This window comes from Rhynchophorus ferrugineus, unplaced genomic scaffold, assembly GCF_030347505.1.
Source record: "Rhynchophorus ferrugineus isolate W39M unplaced genomic scaffold, kcgeb_rfMv2 rfM6, whole genome shotgun sequence".
Taxonomy (NCBI): Eukaryota; Metazoa; Arthropoda; class Insecta; order Coleoptera; family Curculionidae; genus Rhynchophorus; species Rhynchophorus ferrugineus.
The window spans coordinates 36,953,106-36,973,377 of NW_027472585.1; the positions used below are offsets into that span (position 1 = coordinate 36,953,106).

General features: G+C 34.4%; 1 protein-coding gene, 1 long non-coding RNA gene and 1 other non-coding gene across 22 annotated transcripts in view; 1 reads left to right on the top strand and 2 right to left on the bottom strand.

The window, feature by feature from the left end:
- The window catches only part of Spn (protein phosphatase 1 regulatory subunit spinophilin), a 77,596-nt gene that overhangs the window by 48,948 nt on the left and 8,376 nt on the right, over positions 1–20,272 (bottom strand). For all 20 annotated transcript variants that reach the window (XR_013006352.1, XM_076408811.1, XM_076408813.1 and 17 more), the window contains exon 2: positions 16,176–17,500. Coding sequence is in view for 19 of the 20 variants with exons in the window: in XM_076408801.1 (XP_076264916.1) it covers positions 16,176–17,500 (1,325 nt within the window). In the remaining variant the exon portion in view is untranslated. The remainder of the gene's footprint in view (positions 1–16,175; positions 17,501–20,272) is intronic.
- Positions 5,805–5,910, bottom strand: LOC143199213 (U6 spliceosomal RNA). The gene has a single exon (XR_013006386.1). It is a non-coding gene; the product is annotated as a U6 spliceosomal RNA (small nuclear RNA).
- On the top strand, positions 19,318–19,725 carry LOC143199075 (uncharacterized). The gene is made up of 2 exons (XR_013006354.1): positions 19,318–19,457; positions 19,517–19,725. It is a non-coding gene; the product is annotated as an uncharacterized LOC143199075 (long non-coding RNA).

Below are 20,272 nucleotides of genomic sequence, written 5' to 3' on the forward strand. Positions count from 1 at the left end.
GCAACAACGTTCTACGTACAACGGGTCGGATTCAAGTTACATAAACAGGAAACAGCGATCTAAGTTTACTCAGACTACGACGGTGACGATGGCCAGGCCAGATTTAGCCGGCACAACAAACAAAACGAACCTGAACAGTCGATGCACAACAGCCTTATCCTTAAACACATCCTCGTCAATTGTTTCACCATTTAGCGTCCTTTCGGCTCCACACGCGGCGAACGGTCCTTTAGGAATTCGCTGGTCGCGCCGTTTTCTGTTCCTTTCCCCCCTTCTTCACGTCACCGCACCCAAGTGCTCCGATTACGCCATTTTGAGGCCCGGCTCGAGGCGGTACTTTTTGGCGGTATTTCACTGAACAAAAGCGAAAATGCGCGACCGATTGTGTCCACTGGCCGACGACGAAACTGAACGCGCGAGGTGGAGAAGAAGGCTTAAGTCGACGGGGACGTCGTATTCGACGCCGCCGCCGCTGTTGCTGCTGCTGCTGCTGAAAACACGATCGCGTTCTATAAATAAATTCCATCGTTCCCACACGGTCCATTTTCGTTTGCTACCTCCCGTGTTTTGTTCCTTTTCTCAAGTACTGCCCACATGGAAACGCCAATTGACTGTCCACCCATTAATAAGTCGTTCTCCGTCGACGTTAACGTATCAATGATAAAGGACGTATTAAACGGTCAAACGCGACGGGATATACGACGACGGTCGCGAGGAACACCTTAAAATCGCGATATTTTTCGGATTTAAAGGTTAAGCAACCTAACCTTAAAATCGTACTAGACCTGATATTTAAACGATGCTTATTATACGCGACAACTATCGTTTATGATCACAAAATACGTTTATATGACTTACTATTGCAGGTATTCCAGCAAACATACTTCGTATTTTAAAAGAAAAACGGACGTTACAGCATCTCTAAGAAACACTTTGTAGCGACCTTGAGGCATGTCGAATTTTACATCGTGGAATAACGGTCAACAAAGTACCCAGAAATATAACCCCAGATGTTGAAAACGGGTGGGGTGCCAGCAGCGCCAACTAGAACCCGATAACGAATAGCTAGCAACCCCGAGACATTTATCTGGGATGTTATTGAAGGGTATTTCGATTCATTCAGTGCTCAACCCTCGTTTGGTTTAGACGTGCCACCATCGACTGCTCAAGCCTCGTCATCAGGTAACACCGCTGCCATCCGTTTTATTATTTGTATTTTTCACATTTTTATATAGCCAATAAATAACGGTCACATAATGTAAACACCACTGTTTCAATTCGTTTTACCTCCATTCACCGAGCCACATCATTTACCCTTAAACTTGAACATTTGCCGACGACAGTCATTATGGCAAAAACCATATATTTGCCTAGCGATATAGAAAAAGCAAAAACCAAATATCAAAATCCACAAATAGACTAAAGGCTGAAAAATACAGCTTAATTTTTTTATCTCTATGATAACTTAAATCTAGGTATATAACTAGGACGATCCATCGTGATGCATCACCATGCATCCATGGTTTGATTCTTTTGGGTCTGTGTTCTGCTCTGGTGGTATCCAAAAGTTGCAATACTTCAATATTCTCATGAGAATGGAGTCTTTCCTCATGCCCCCTTGCAATTCTCTTGATTTCTGACTGACTGTGGGTATCTGAAGTTATCGATGTAGGCAATCAGTTTTGTGGTTTTCGGGTGCGCCCACAATACTTCTCAGGATAATTGTGATTCTTCCAATTAGCCAATACATTTTCCTGTATTTCAATTCCAGTTAATTTGTTTTCTTCTTTATATGTTCCTTCCAGCGAAGTTCTGCATCAAGACTCATTCCGAGATACTTAGCGTTGTTGCTATATGGAATGATTTTATTTAACGTTATTGGTGCACAGATTTACTTACGTTAATTTTTATTTTCCAAGCTTGTATTCAATTATTTATATAGTTAGTGCTTGTTGTAATTTTCGTGTTCTTCTTCACTATTGTCTCCGACAGCTATGAGTAGATAAACCATGGGCGCCAGTACCCATCTGGATAGTAGATTAAATTGGAAGCATTATGTTCGATCAAAAGAGAGACCTAAGATTGGTTTATAATCAATTATAAAGCCTATATTGCTCTATTTGGTGTAAATATGGGAGTCTGCTAAAACATCAAACCGACTAGTAATCCAACACTGCCAAACCAAAGTTCTTCATCGTGCAGTTCTTCATTGAAGAAATTCATCGTATTAAAATCCAATAGATATACGAAATTATCCAAGATCTCACATTGAAACAAGGTTACTAAATGAATAAGGTTACTGAACAAAGTGAAGCAAACCACACGAACTTAACTGTCTAATCCTTGAGAGCGTGTTACGTTGACCAAAACACATGGTAGTCAAATATGGCAAAGTCTGATTGAATTGAATGTACAGGAAAACTTTCCATTCCGAGTTCAAGACGATCTTCAAGTTACGTGAGCAACAGACCATATTCAGAAAATCTTTCCAATAAATATCCATAATATATACAGCGAATTTGTTAATCAAAACACCACATTTACGTCATCTGGCTTACCATTTATGAAAGGATTACTTTGCCTTTTCTGATCAACCGTTTTAAGGATTGATAGCCTATTAATTTCACTAAAGTTGGTTAATCTAAAGCTCGGTTCAGAAAAAACAGGACCTATTACAGGATCACAACAAGTTGTTAAACATAAATGACTTTTTTAAGTAATCATACATTACAATTCAAGTGCTCAATTCTAATTTCCTAATGTACTGACTCGATATTGTATCTATTAAATACAACTGATCTAATGATCTCTCAACCGTGGCAATATATGCAGACGATAACAGAATCAAAGAACCTCCAAACACGCCTCAACAAAATTCAACTATAGTTGGAGATTTAAGCCAAATGAAACAAAATATACTCATTTAACATTTACTCTGTATAAAAGAACATGCCCTCCGGTAAATATTACAGTAGTTAATGAACTCAGACGGAGGACGCTAAATATCTTGAAGTGCATCTAAACAGACGTCTAATATTGGAGAAGCACATACTTGCTAAACGAAACCAACTTAGGTCTTAAACTGTATCAAAAGTATTAGCTTATCGATTGCAGATGCAAGTTATTATTAGACAAGAAGATGTTGCTGTGCGAACGAAAAGATAAACGTATTTAGTTTTATAGAATCCAACTATGAGTTACTGCTAGAAAGTCTAATATAGCCATGATGTAACGATTTCAAAAAAAGTGTTGCGTGTCATTGCCGATGCTCCGTACTATGTTTCTAATGAAGTGATACAGTGCAATATCTCTTTAGAACCCATAAAAATGTAATTAAAATTGATTTTGTTAAGTACATCGAAGGAGGTTTAAAGGCATCAAATATGTAATACGATAGAGCAGTGTGTAGAATAAAACATTCAACGCCGTCAGATTTGATTAATGGACATATAGACTTCAGAGCAATATTTAGAATAAATAAATATACACAAGAAATCACTTAATGAAGCGACTTTATACAAAATAGTTATCATAAGAAATACTTATTGCCAACTGGGCACATTGCTGAGCCACTAAGGGCAATAATTTTAAAAAATCAAATGTAGATTCATACATATCAATCTTGTACGTCAAAATTAGACAAGATCTAACTGAGAACATGGCTACAACATAAATTCTCAATATCTTCATACCATAGACATGCAATTTAAAGTTTAGTTATTGAATCCTAATTTTCAACTAATTATCATAAAACCACTTTTTTCCAATTATTTGTGTTAATATAACAAGTTAGAGTTACTAAATCACACACAGGTGTTAAATTATGTTAAAAATTATAAATAAAAAATATATTAAGGTATAATAGACGATAATTTAATGTTTTTATTGATGACAATATACTGTATATATTAACTATTTTCCCCCTGTGAACAACAGTTCAATCAACATATTTTGTTTTATAACAGCCAAAGAGTGGTAATATAATTTAAAAAAACACGCCTTCCCCAACCTAAAAATTTTCAAGAAGATGAACTAAAAGCTCAAACAGAAACTATCGTTCGTTATACAAGCAGAAATGCAATTTTGTAACAATATATCGTCCGGTCACATGTTACAACCTACACGAAAGACTTACATATATTACTATATATAGTAGTTTTTCATTCACAAGACATGTGTTCTGATTAGATAGTATTTCAATTGATAAAAATAAATCGACTATTGGGTGGACCCAAAAATAAAAATGATAAAGAATAATGTAAAATCACAGCAATCAAAATCCCTCAAAATTCGAATTGTAATTCAAACAAATGAAGACAAATTAATCTGATCTATCTTTACTGAATACTTTCATGATAGCTGATGGTATTATACAAGCTGAATTTAATATAAAATAATCATAAAACACAAGCGTATGTATAAATAGTTATTGATATGCTCACCAATAAATATGTTGTAGGATCCAAACGGTATTATGCAACACCCTTTGCTCATCGTACACTTATTTTGATCTTTAATATTTTTGATTTTAATTATTTAATAAAACTGAAACTTACTCGCCGTAGAATGAAACAAATTGGTAACTATGCAGTAGTCATTGAAATGAAAAATCACCATTATCTTAAGTATTACTAATATTATCAAATAAACAAAGTGTTCATTCCTCTATCTTATTATCTATCGACTAATATTTTCCGCGAACTAAACCTATTCTGACCATTTATGACGTTTCAATAAGATCCACAAGTGGTCCAGAGACTGGAAAGCATTGCTCAATAACTCGAAGGCCATTCATGTTAATTTTGCATCGCAGCGAAATGGCAAAAACCGAACAATATCTCTTGAGAAATGCCCGTTTCCTCCAGCACAATCAGTAAAATACTTGACATTAATCTCAATGGTACTAGTAAAAAACAGAGCAGATGGACTCAAAATTAAAAAACTGGTTACAGAATCTGTATCACTTACGGAATGCTATCCGATTATGCTTATCGATACGTAACCAAAGAAATGCCCAACAGTAGAATATATACAATAAAATTTTTCAATTACACAATAATAAATGCATGTTACAAGTGTTGAAGTAGGTCTATGGTCCTTAGATAGATCAGCAGATTCAGTTGCTCAGGTTGGACCAATTGTTCCAGTGTTGTCGGCATCTCAAGCTGTCTCCTCAAATCATCATATTTTTGGCAGTCCAATGGGATGTGTCTGACGCTAAGTTGAATCTGGCACAAATCACATAAGGGCGGGCTCTGTCCCTTCAACAAATATTCATGTGTCAGTATACAGTGCTCCATTCGCAGTCGTGCAAGGACGCTTGACTTGCGACTACTCATGTTATTATGGTCTATAGATTAATAAAAGATCCTCTTGACTTCCCCTAATTTATTGTTTTTTATGAGAAGGTCCCATTCTAATTGGGTCAATTGCCTATTTTGGGGCCTTCATATAGACTTTGGCATCTTTTTTGCTAAACAGTTCGTTTAACTTGATCGACTCCTCTTCTCTACTTGCCAGATGGTCGGCTCTTTCATTTCCAGATATTCCTTTATGGGAGCAGACCCAGAGGTATGTTATTCTTACACCCCTAAATTGTAACTTTGTCTGTATCTCTCTGATGTATGTGACCAGAGGGTGGACTGTCCTTGCCGATCTTAAACTCTCTAGGGAACTCCGATGGAATCCGATACTAGTAGTATGGATTCGCTAATCTGTGATTCTTCCAAGGCAGATAGGGACATATATATAGCCAGCAGCTCCGCGGTGAAACTGCTAGTCAATGATGGAAGCCAAAAGTGTCTAAAAATGTTGAATGCTTCACGATTTTGCGTGTCATCCTTGCGCAGGGCCATGCTAATCTTCTTTGTATCGTTCCAATTTTAGTATATGTACCGCCGAAGCGAGTACATAACATGAAATAAGATTACTACTAAATCACAGCAACTTGAAACAAATACAGCTACTGAACAATGCACAAGAAATTAGAACTACAACAACACATGAATAAATAAATATATGCCTAAATAGTCTAAAATTATATTAGAAAATTAAAGGTCAATCAAATAAAATCCAGAAACTGGACATGAATCTGATCAATTAATCAGACTCGCATTTGTCCATCAACCATATATTTCCAAAGTTGAAAGCATCTTGATGAAAATCAAAATCTACAGTCTAAGACCTAGAATTGATTACTTGAGATGTGCATTTGGCTTATAGAGAAAAACTGATATCTAAAAAAACTATCTAAATCTGTCGGTTAAAAATCACGAACTATTATTTAAAATAAAACATAAAACGTTATTTTATACAAAATATTACCAGACCAAATTGCCTAAATACTTCATTTTATGATAGTTATGGTTTGTTTGAGTATCATCATAACCTGTTCAAGAGATTTAACCTGATTATTACACATACAAAAATGGACACAAGAACCTGTTATGTCTCAAATATCAGATATATCTGAGTAATCTGGTTCAAAAAGTATATCATACAGGTGAAACAAGTTTAAATTATCTAAAAAGAACAGACTGACTGAGGAAAATTAACCCACCATTTTTTCTCAATTTTAATGATTCGGATGTAATTCACATATGGTAACTATTGACTAGGGATGATTGATGACATCGATGTGTTAACTTCGATATCATCGACACATCAATGTTATAAAAATAAAATATCGAAACCTCAATTATTCTTAATTTAACTGAAGTTTGTGAGATTTTACGACCAATAGAAATAACTAAAGAAAACTAAAGGAAACATGTCAAAGTTATTTCTTCAACTCTTGTAATTTCAACACCAATAAACATATTTCATAAATATAATAGACAGTTTTATTTGTTAAGAAAAACATCGATGTTTTTTAATCGATATTTATTGTATATTGATAGTTTTGTTTGTTTACTTGACCGTTTTCAGACTTCATTATAATTTCAAGCTAAAGTCTAGGCAGTTTGAGTTACTGAGAAAATAAATCTGTTAATTTAGCAAGAACTATAATGAAAATAACGGATAAAAACATCAAAACAGAAATTATAGCAAAAATTATGTTCGACAGTTTTCTTAGTATTGTAGAGATGCGGTACTCTGATGTTATCGCCCACTATTTCGGATATTTATTAATATTGAAAGATCTTTTTACTTCATATTACAAAATCAAATATCTGGTGCCAATGAACCAATGAACGAAGACTGCGCGTAAACACTAAGCCGACCAATTAAAACTAATCAGCATAAGGAAAAGAAATTTAAACAAATCTTATGAAACAACACTGGTACGAGGAATAAAAGCTGTATTAAATGGACAGATATGCCGGTCTCGTTTGAGGGGGAGTGACGGGCGCGATACGGTCGGCAGGAGGGGGAGGGGTGAAGCTGCGTGCGAGGAAGAGCCTAATGCAACCGTCGCTGGATCAACAACCAGCAGCGAGGACACGGACACGACGAACTCAGCTAATGCGAGAATTAAAAGATCCAAGTCCGCGTCGACTTACTTAACCCGCCATTAAAGTGGTTTTAATTTATAACGACGATAGTAAACCGCGAGAAAATCCGTTAAATTGTCTGAACGTTACTGGGGCTAACCTTAACATTGAGCATTTAGCTGGTCAGTGTTGCCGTTCGTTCACTTCGTGAAAAGAGAGAGACTCGATGTATTCCGTGGCCGGACCCGACCGTGAAATGTTTACATCGAACGGCTTTAGTTATCTATAGCAGAGTGCGGATTATCAGCTTCTGTTTAATTTAAAGGCCTTGGAAGACGTCAGACCTTGATCTAAATAAATTGGAAGTGAATGAAAAAAATCTAAACAAAATCACTGGGTCGACTAAAGCGTTTATTTTGACTTGCTATCGAAAATGGTTAATCCCGTTTTATATTATCAGTGTTCTTTTTAGTAGTACTACACATATAAACACTGTTCAAAATTAATTTATTGTCGTATTTTTAAAAATTAAAACATTGTGCAGTAACAAAATTGTTATTTTTCAATTCTCTTCATCTTCAATTAAAATAATAGAAGAATGGTTTGCAAATTTGTTGAGTCTATTTTCTAAGTATTTCTAAGTATTGAAGACAATCTACATGAAGGAAAATCAACACCAGAAAACAAATCCAAGTCGTCAACTAAAAGATCCCTAGAACAACTGTATTAAATCTCAAGAAGGTAATTATTTTTACGATCTGAAATATTGTCAGTCTTCCCAACAATAGGCTTCGGATAATTTTGAAGAATTGGCACATACTGCAAAATCTATTCACAAACTTCTTTTGAAAACTAAATAAACCACGCCACAAACAAAAAACAAGTTAAAAGAAGTTAATTAAAACAACACGTGTGGAAAGAAATATTGATGTACTCAAAACTTAAAATATGGGAATGCCTTAACCAAGCATGATAAACGAATGCAAGCTGGCACTGCAAACATCATTCATTATAAGAAGCTTTTCTCAGAAGCTGAGAAATGCATAAATAAGAAAACAAGTTAAATGTTGTCAAATAAAACATGTTTGGAAATAAATAATTGAAAGCATATATCACAGTAATTTTTTTAGATATGTGAACGCCTAAATCCTGCATGATAAACTGATGGGACACTCGAAATGCGTTAAAAATAAAAATCTAAGAATTGATCATTTGAGAAGCCAGTTTAAAGAGATGTTAAAACTCTTTGGCACATCTAAATTGTTATAGAGTTTATTAATAGACACAGTCGCTGAAAACATTGCAGAAATCTCACAGAGAATCGGTTTTACCGTGTTTTGTAATATATATGAGTTGAATTTATATTTTAAACATATATTTTAGTAATTGAGAAAAATATATCTAAGTCTCCAAAAATATACATAGCATCTACAACAGATGCTATAACTTATATCACATCGTATCGAATAAATATATTATATAAATGTATTTTTATATTTCGTTATACCCTGAACAAAGAACTTTTTTTCTGAACAAATAAGTCACATTACTAGCTAACAAAATATTATTCGAGAGAAAACATACTAAATCGATAAAAAGTGTATTGGTCTCGATATTTCAGAAGTCATAATTTCCATATAGTTATCGAATAATGCCATGGTAAAGTAAAACAGTACATTAAAAATTAAAGAAAGCATATCCAAGGGTACTTGAAACATTCATCAATTATTACTACTATAAATGTGGCAAAGTGGTATTATGATAACCCATTTCCACGTGTTACAAAACCCATTAAAACCTTTAAATGGGAACTCTACCAAATCCACTGTATTAACCCGATTTACTCCTTCTGATTCGATGTGCCCATATGTTGAATTTTGAATAGCATATGAAAAAACTTGAAATTTTAATGCTACCACAAAAATGGAAAAAGTCGTGATTGGCGATGGATATTATTAGCTGGGGATTTAAATAAAGAAACTTTAAAATTCTTGAAACAAATTCAGTTTCTATACATCAAAAAATCAAATATTTTAGAGCAATTAGGAAAGGTCTTTCCTTATAATAACACTGGACCACGCTCGTTTTCGGACAGCCCACAAAAACAAACTTGATAGGGAAATTCGGATGTATCCATCAAATGCTCCAAACTTAGCACCATAAGATTTTTAGCACCGATTTACTGTTGTTATCATAATATTAAAATTGATTTAAGAGGATATAAATTATTTTTATTTCAGAACATTGCAAGAGTTGGAAGCTTGTCAAACAGCACGCGCCATTTTATAACCCCTATTTCACTAGCCTGTGACATTTACAATTTTTTTTGTCCTTTTATTAAACCCCAAACCCCTTAAACATCAACAAACATCTTGTAGAAATGAAACACTAGGTAAAAATGCCTCAAGTCTACATAATTGCCAACATATCTAATTTTTTCGCTGTTATCTACAGCACGAACTGCTGTACAATATTTCAGCGTCATACGTCCTCAAACGACGACAAGTCCACGGTAGTAATTTGTCCCTGTGCTTGAAAGTTAAATTTCTCGCGAGAAGAAACAAATGCAACGCTACGCTGCCTGACATTTATATTTATTTCCTACGTTACGACTGACTGACCGGTCATTTGCATCAACAACATTAGCTGCATTACAAGCATGCCGGGTCAACTATGATGTAGATGGACTTTTTTTTCATTCTTCTCTCTCGTCTCGAAGTGCGCGCTTGCTACTGCCTAGTATTATGTTATAACGTGTCTTCGTATCGTTTTACTTTATTTAAAACGATTCCATTACACCGTGTTAACCTGTATTCGAATTTATTTAAACTTGCATGAATAGATCAATTTAGTTTTGAAATATTTCATAACCAATTATAAAATATATTCTGCCGGCTTGGTGGCGCAATGATAAAGGCGATAGGACGGTACTCCTACTGTTGCGATAGCCATGGGTTTGAATCCTGCTGGGGCATGGTCGTAAATTTATGTTTGTGATTGTTTAATATTTGTGAATGTTCTAGGCAAGAGTGTAAAATCCGAGAAGGAAAATGATCCCAGTCACGTCATTAACCAGGCTGGGTAAGACCGGATGTCTTCTGGGATGATTTCTAAAGTTGGTCACTCGCCAGTCGGTAGGCTTAATGCTGAGGACCGTGGTTCGGAGCCCATGTTAAACTTTAGGCCCAGTCTATATTAATATTCTTTTTAATATTATGTTTTACGTTACTATAAATATGACAGTCGTGTCCTAGATCTCTCTTTTAATGCCAACTTTATCAATATTAATAAGGTTGTGGAAAAAGTAACTTTAGGTTTTCCTTTAAAATCGTATCGTCTATACAAGGTTTTCCTTTAAAATCGTATCGTCTATACAATATTCTAGATAAAAGATTCATTCACTCAATAAAAAACCACCGCGCTTTAAAATGGTGAATCCGTAACTTTCAAAAGGCTAAATGCAGTTCGGGATCATCGTTCTGTAGTGTTTATGGAGATGGGTTCCTTTTACATTAGATAGTTAGAGTTCAGCTTTTCGCCTAGAAATCTAAATATTTTACAACGATAATTATAGTTTCACGAATGAAAATAAAAATGGCAAAATGTCGTCGATTTTAGTGACGCCTTCATCATTGGTAGTATTTGAAATGTATATGAATAAATTCACCATGAAAAATATGAAAGAAAAGGAAGTTATCTTTCCCTAACCTATTATATCTTCAAACTATTAATAATTATACTGCAAAAATTATTCAAGAAACAATTTCAAAATACTAATTCTAATCATAATTACAAAATTGTAAAATAAATATGCAAAAAATACAATTATTTAAAAATAACAAGTAAACAGAATTAATTTGGTTTAAAGAAGTTGATTTATAACAAACACAAAAACCGCCTTAATTTACTGTCAAAACCACCAGTATCTTTTTCTAGACTAAAAACTAAAAAGAAATGGCAAAACCAATTTATGAAACTATTTAAAATATTGGTTCCGATGACATTTTACTGGTTATATTTGAAATAACAAATCACCAGGTAGAAAAACAAACTTTATATACAAATTTTATATAATTAGATTATACGTTAAAACTTTTAAATAATTCGGTTCAACAAAGTCAATGTAAGGTTAAATAATTAATCAATTTACCATTAAATATATTTTTCTGGCATCAGTTCTGTGACTGTATACTTAAACTATAATATATATGGCCAAAACCATCATTGTAACACATTTTAAAGTTTCTCATTACCATTTTACTGAACATATTTACGTGTAGTGTATCGTGTATTGCTTTATAATAATTTGTATTATAAAAATTTACTATCAAAGGTTAAGGCGACATGGTAAATCAACTCAAAATATCGAAAATACGTTTCTAACGTGATTTCAAGTTCAAAGAAGTCAAAGAAACATATCTCTAAGCGGTTGCTTTTTACAAGAAAAGCCCTGACTGTTGGAAAAGTGGAGCCCAATCTTTTAAATGTAATTGAAATATCTCTGATTCCAAATCAACGAAAAAAAAAGCTGCAAACTGGTTTCTGTAAACCTTCGGTGGTGTGCAAGCAAAAATGTATACGTTAATGTTGACAATCCACTTATTAGTGCTAGTAAAATTTATGATAATGAAATTATGTATAATACTAGGCGAGGAGGATGAAGAGGAATAAGATAAAGTGGGTAAGTGGATTCCTACAACTAAGGATGTTGCTGTATGAATGCGTGAAAATAGAGTAATATAGACGTTGAAAGTTATAAACTACAAACATATACTTCTAATGACTTATGTGTGCCACAACAACATTGTAGTGGTCCCTTCAACTTTTTTATAACAGAAATCCAAATGAAAGTCCATTTACGGACATTAACTTAAGATGACAGGTGCGATTTTAAATTTAATCTACATCTATAGTTCAGTACCTTATAGGATTCATTAGGAAAATATTAACTGCTTAAATATTGTTTCTACTTTTTAACATATAATATAACATAAATAGCACAATAACAAAAAATACATTCAAAACTATTACTAATTTACTTTAATATTACTAATCTGTTTCAGTCGCTATTTTCGGTCTGACTGATTTTGTTACTATTTACTATCGATTGTTTCAGTCGTGAACTTTTAGTTACTATTTTTGGTTCTACTAGTTTCATTCGACTGATTTCTAACGTTCTGGCTCTGTCGTCCTAGCCGCAACCTTAACAAAAATGTACCCAATTTATGCTTATATAGATTTATATGTAATATAAATACTTTTATGATTTTTTTGGTAGTTTGCTTGTAAATAACAATATATTGTATATTAACATAACAGCATTTTGGAACCATATTTTTCAAGATTGTTAATGTAATAGGGTAAAATGATTAAAATTTTGAATGTTAAATAGTAAAATACTATTGACTGTTTTATAGTAATAATAGGTAATATTTCGATTACTCTCTGGATTTTTGTTAAAAAATATTTGCGTTCAATAATAAATAAACCACCTACTTTATTTAAAAAAGCTCTAGTAGTTATTGTGCGATCATTTTTAATTATGTCATGGATTAGTTTCTTTTTCTATGATTAGATATATGTTTAATTTTTATTTAGTATTTATAGTTAATGTACATCTTTAGTTTTTAGATGTTGTTTAAGTTGTATTGTATTGTCTATATTTATTATAGTATATTATTTAAAAATAACAATTACCATATTAAAATATTTAATTTAATTTATACAGGAAAGGATTCGTACATATTCGTCTGACACCAGGAATTTAATGAAACAGTCGAATCGTCCATAGTAATTACTATTTTCAGTCCCTAGTTTTTTGACTATCGACTGTTTTCATTCGATAGTTCCCAACGCTAACAAGAACGTACTTAACTTTAAAAGAGAACAAAGCTTCCTGCCGAAGTTTTCAGGCTGGTTATTATCGAAATAATTAATCTATTTATAATTAAAGTTTTTATATCGTCAATATTCATTATTTTAACCAGATATCTTTAGAAAAAATCAAGAGATAGAAAGATATCAATAAATCCTAAACCCCAAAAAAATTGCGATCGACGAAAATGTCGGTAAAACCGTTTCACAAGTTCCTCTCCGAAATTTTCCTTAATTAGCAAAAGGAAACAAAAGCGTCTGGTCCCATCCTTTCGAGAACCGTCACCATCTCCCCTCGCACTCGACGGCATCTTTAATTTAATTTATTTTTATGGCGTCTAAAATTAACTTAGAAATGACCTTAAGAAACGTGTTCGTAAGTCACACCCTGATGATCGTCGCTACAATAATATTCAGTTTCAGCTGGCTTATTTTTGTTGTGTTTTGTTATTAGTAACTAACAAATAATTAAAATTGATGTTTGAACTTAGTTATAGTAGGGGACATATGACGATTAAAATAACGATATTTTTATCGATCTAAATATTCTTTCTTACATTTCGTGTTATGTCTCATAAAACGTTATCGTTATTTTAGACAGTGGATTCAGCATTGAGGAAATTTAGCCACTGTCCCAAAACGCCGAAAATACATTCTTGTCTGCTATAGAAATAAAAATGAAATCCTATCAATTTTAATTCATGTGAAGAACAGGTTTTTAATTTCTTTTAATTGCATTTTACGTTAGATATGCTTAGTACAATCTTAATTTATAAAATTAATTTATTACTGTTGTTCTGTTGTATTGGCACGCATATACAAACTGAATCAGATGATTAGATGGCATCAGATGCTGATAATTCACACCATAAAACTTATTTGTCAGTTTTGGACATCGTTGACCCAGTTTTATTTAAACTCACGTAAAAGATGTACACTAGCAAAAGAAAAAATACGCTATGTTTCAAAGTATTGCCTTGATAAAAGTGAAAACGTAAGCTAGATAGCTGCAAATATGAATAGCGTGTTCTGATAGTTTAAAATCTCATCAAGCATCATCATAATTCCTATATTCTTGGTTAACTTTGAATTGCTCGAAAATGTGGATAAGATCACGGAAATAGCTGAGTCCAACCGTCCCATAAACCCATGAGCTAAATATTGCACAAAAACCATTTGGAATCACATGGAAAAGGCTGATTACAAAAAGAAGCTGCATGTATGGATTCACCATTAATTAAACCAAAAAAACTTCATGCATCAAATGTCCATCTGTTAAGTGCTGCTGAATTACAGCAAAATAGACTTGAGCTGCCTCCCTACGTCCAAATTCTTAATTTGAACTTGCACTGTGAACAACTGGGGCATTTGAATGAAACAATCGTCCAGAAGCAGTCAATTTTGATCCCCATGGCAAAAATTGTGTATAAAGTCAAAACCTTATTCTTCGGAGGTTCTTAGGCATCCAACTTATAGTCCAGTTTCCTGTCTATATTTTGCTGGTAAAAAATTCACCTCCAAAGAGGCTTGTGAAAAAGTAATGGATTTCTTTTTACTACACCTATTAAGTCTGCCATAAAACGATTTATTTAAAATAAAACAAATAAACTCGGTTAAAATTGTAAATTGGTGGAATGTGAAAATTCCCTATAGACAACATTTTAGTTGGAGAATCCACAAAATCAGTGGAACAAGTACATCGACATTCAAGAAAAGGTAAACAACGAAACAGATAAAATCGTTTAACATTTAGAATTTTATCTCACGAAATAGCAATAAACCATTCTCGCTGATTGCGTGCTATATTTAAACAATATTAAGGAGATTATTCATCAATCAGTAAGCGATAAGATATCAAACATCACACACATATAATATATAGAATTGCTTTGAGATTCCGGTTCACGTTTTATTTTTTATTTACAATGTGTCTATTTACAATAAACTCGTGGTAACAATTAAACATAAAAATTACTCTTTAAATCTGTTTCGGCTTTGGATGATGTGAATCTTGCTGACGATATTTGAATAATAACAATACACCTAACTATGTTTTTGATAACTAAATATATATCGGAATATATTCTACAATTATTACATAGTTATCAAGCAGAGCATTGAAATGAACGAACTTTTTAATTAAATTAATAATTTAATTTAATTTTTTCACACTTATTAATGGTTTAGATTAATGTCGCTAATACCGAGGTCAGAGTACGTTTATACAGACACCCTGCGACAAAACTTTAGCACACTATATGTTTCAAAACATGGGAAAACGCAACAGTCGACTGGCAAGATTATGGCGTCCGTATTTAGCGATGCACATGGAATAATTTTCATTGACTACCTTGAAAAAGGAAGGACCATCAAAAGCGACTATTACATAGCGTTATTGGACCATTTGAACGACGAAATCGCCGAAAAACAGCCGCATTTGAAGAAAAAGAAAGTGCTGCTTCACCAAGACAATGCACCGTGTCAAAAATCCATGAATTGGGCTTCGAATTGCTTCCTCATCCACCGTATTCCCCAGATCTGGCTCCCAGCGACTATTTCCAGCGACTATTTCCTGATCTCAGATCTCAAAAGAATGCTCGCTGGGATGAAATGTTCGTCGAATGAAGAGGTGATCGACGAAACTGAAGCCTATTTTGAAGCAAAGGACAAATCGTATTACAAAAATGGAAAAATCGATCGAAAAGTTGGAAGGTCGCTATAATCAGTGCATCACCCTTGAAGGGAATTATGTTGAATAAAAAAAACTAATTTTGCCAAAAAATGTATTTTACTATGATAGGCCGGAGACTTTTCAATTGACCTGATAGTCAAGAATCTTTCATGCAAAAAATCTGTAAAACCACTCACCGATAGCGGATTTCTCGTTACTTTCCTCTTCCTGCTTCTCCTGCTCCGACTTCATTTTACTTGGACTGCTCGGCGGACTGAGCGAAGATAGGCTTCCGGAGGTGCAGGAAAGATTTTCCCGGCTGGCATCATTGTCGTCGTACGGCGATTTAGGAACGTAACCGTGTATGGGTAGCTGGAGGCTGTTCTCATTGTTCTTCTCCTCCTTAAACAGACACTTGGGAAGGAACTCTCTTTTGTCGGTGTCCTTGATATCCGGCGTAGACTTGTACTTTGGCGGCGACACCTTGTACACCTCACTCGAAGAAGACATAATGATCAAACTCGACCTCTTCTCCTTCTTGTTACCGATTTCGTTGTTTGGTGACGTGGGACCAGGTTTCGACGTGAACTGGTCCATCTTAGCCGTGCTGGTGTACGTGGTGGTAGGTATGACCGAGGCGGGCCGCTCTTTTCTCGTGATGTTGGGACGCCTGGACGCCTCCGTCCGTACCGGGGGATCTGGAGGAGGCGACGTGGGAGGACTGATGATGCGCGTATTATTAAACGAAGCACTCCGCGTGGCCGCTGACACGGCCTTACTGTCGCTCGAAGGTTCTTTGTTGTTGACCGCCAACCGAACTTCCGTCTTGTTGGGATCACTGTTGTACCTGGAACCGCGATTCTTCGAAAAGTGCGAAGTCCAATTCCTCTGGCGCTCGATCAGCTCCTTGCTGTTGAACTTCCGCTCGGGTTTCTCGGGCTTTTCAGGCTTCTTCATCAGCACCGGTTTCGATCGTTCGTCGATCTTGGTCGTCGTGTCGCTGCCGTTGGTCTTTGCGACCGTCTCATCGCCGAAACCGTTCGACTTCTTCTCGTTCTCGTTGAGGGTGGGCGCGCTTCGGCTGAACTTGTCGCAGCCGCTCTTGGGCGGCGACGGCGACCTGGAGCTCTGCGACTTGGTCTCGCGCGTCTCGCTGTTCGCCGAACTGCTCCTGGACGACCGGTCCAGGATGTTGGACGCGCTCTTGGTGCCCTGCAACGGGACAACCCTCGGCGAGGGCTTGACCTGGTCCTCGGCGCCCAGCTTCTCGAACATGGCGCGCGCGTTGTTGAATCGCGTCACGTGCGACTCGGTCCTCATCACGGTCACCGTGGGTGGGTCCGGGACATCAAGTTTCTCGGCGGAACCGTTGTTCAGTTTCGACGTCTTCTTCAGAGGCGCGAAGATGCTGTCCTCCTTCTGGCCGGGCGTGCGGCTCTGGAAGATGTTCGCTATCTCGGACACTTTGGAACCACCGAAACGCGGCGCACCCTTCTTATCATCCATTTCGCAGCGACTGATCCTGAAATATAAACAACGGGTGATAAGTCAGTCTGACGTTACAAGAAACCTGTTTTTATCGTTGTTCAACCAATGAGGTTAAATCGTTTAATTTTATCAGCTATCTCCGTAAAAATACCGGCGCTAACAATGAAAAATAGCGATTGTCACAGATTCACCAGTTTAGATTATTTTGCGCGTTTTACTGATATGCGGTCTCGTTTTCATTTTCTGGCGATGAGTAACATAATTAAATTCAATTGAATAGATTGGTAATAGTACTAGGAATGCTTATATTACAACTTATTTCATTAAAAATCATACCAAGTATCACGATGATATCAAGTTGATTAGAATATTAATTATTAGAGGCTTGAATTAATGTTGCAATTTTTGCATTTTTAGAAAAAAAGACGCATTCAACTATGAGTCACCATAACCATGACAACAAAACGGCCAAAGCAGTTTATAAAAATGTAAAATGTATCTGTAACTCGAAGCGGATTTTTCCTTCTCATTTTATCTCAGTTAAAAAGAGACAGAATGCTGTCTGATGCGTCGGAATATCAACCTAATCTGCTCTGATATCTGCCTGTCTGCTCTGATTGAAAATACCAATGCCATTAAATAGTCAAAGCCACGAACTGGTCGCGTTTTCAATCAGTTACATCGATAGGAACGATGGGGGACTTCTTTTGCCAGTGAAATACGTAAGAAAGATGATACTATTAAATATTTAATAATTTAATATTAATAGCGTTGGAAGTATCGACTGAAAATAGTCGAAACAGTCGATAGACAAAAACTAGCGAAAATAGTAATTAAGCTTCGATTGTTTTTTCAGTTCGTGATATCAAACGATGATGTACCAATTCCTGCCACCATTATAAATTGTGAGAGAGGAAAGGACGGATCTAATAGCTTGGATCAGGTCATTTTAAATTAAATTAAAAGGCAATTGGCAGTGTTAATTAATATTATAATTTAGTGTTACTTTAAAATTATGAAAAAGGAATCGATTAATTATCCCAAAAACTTTTCATGATATTTAATTTTAATATTTGGAAAGTAATGAAGTCATTATAAATGTAACTGGTTGTTATATTTTATTTGAATGAGCATATTTGTTCTAACCGTACGATAAGTAAGAGGGAGATGTACGTGTTTCTTCTCTTACTAATTTATAATTCTCTTGTATTTTAATATCCATGAAAATAAATTGTTGAATGTGAAATATTTAGTATGGATATTAAATATGGTTATCACCTCTTTACCGTTAATATTTTTTACGAAATTTAACAACTTCTACTGTAGAAACTTGTTTTTACAGTAGACAAAAAAACTTGAAGTTTTGATAATCAAAAGACTTGAAAAAAAATCGAGAGAATTAGATTGAAACGAAAAAGTCAATCAAGAAATATATTACCTATTATTTCCGTTAAAACAATAAAAAGTATTTTACTATTTATCATTCACAATTTTATTCTTTTTTCCCTATTACAATTTTGAAAACTAACCTTCCAAAATGCTATATTAATATATAATATATTAAACATAAACATAAACAAAAACATAAATCTACATATATTACATATAAATCTTTGTAAGCATAAATTCGGCGTATCTTTCTCAAGGTCGCGGCTAGGACGGCAGAGCCAGAATGTCAAAAAACAGTGGAATGAAACTAGTAGATCCGAAAATAGCAACTAAAAGTACATGACTGAAACAGTCGATAGTAAGTAGTAATAAAATCAGTCGGACCGAAAATAGCGGTTATATATATTATAGGTTAGAATGTATGACAAGAGAATGAATACTGTTTTGTAAATATGGTATATGCATTACACAGAAATCAGTGATTAATTTTATGAAGAATGGTGTACACCGATAGTAGCAGAAGAAATAAAATATACGGTGATACCAAGATGACTTGACAAATAAACACACCATCGAAGGAAACAAGAACTAAACGTAAAAAGGTAAATATGCTCTCGAATGAAAGTAAAATACGTTTCTCAGATATACAATTGTTAATTAGGTGGATTAGGCCTCCAGGGGGATACCACTACATAAAAAACGCGCCTAGAAACTCTACGTCATGGATGGTGTGGAAAAAGTTAAAAATATAAACAAAAGAAATCTAACCTACAAACTATTATACCTGTGTTCTTAATTGTAGTTTAAAGTCCTTCGATAATATATGTATTATATGTACTATAATATTAAAATAAATTATATTTGATTTTAGTTCAATTATTTTATTTACATTAGAATGTTCTTGTATGTCAAAGCAAACTGAACTAAAACTCAGAGTTGATGCGGCAACGTTGCAATGTTTCAACGTCACAAATATCCATGACGCATTACTAAAAAAGCTTTAAATGGACTACATGAATTACATGTACTGTAATGTTAAAATAAATTATATTTCATAATATTATTTTTATTTAATTATTTTACTTCCATTAGTATTTTGTTATAGCAGAATTAAAATAAACCAAAAGTCAAATTTGACACGGCCACATTGTGACATGCTAACGTCATAAATTTTGATGACGTGCATTATCCGTTTCATTAGTTTATAGTAAAAAATAGTCAATTACTGAACAATCGATAGTCGTTTGCAGGCGACAGTTCCGTTGAATTTGTGTATCATTTAATAAATACACTTAAAGCAATCTAGACTTGTATTTGCCTACGATTTGACCTGATATGACTATTCGGAAGGGCGATAATAATTTTGTTGTTCGAAATGGTAACGCTCGACCACACGTAGTAAAACTGATGAAAACTT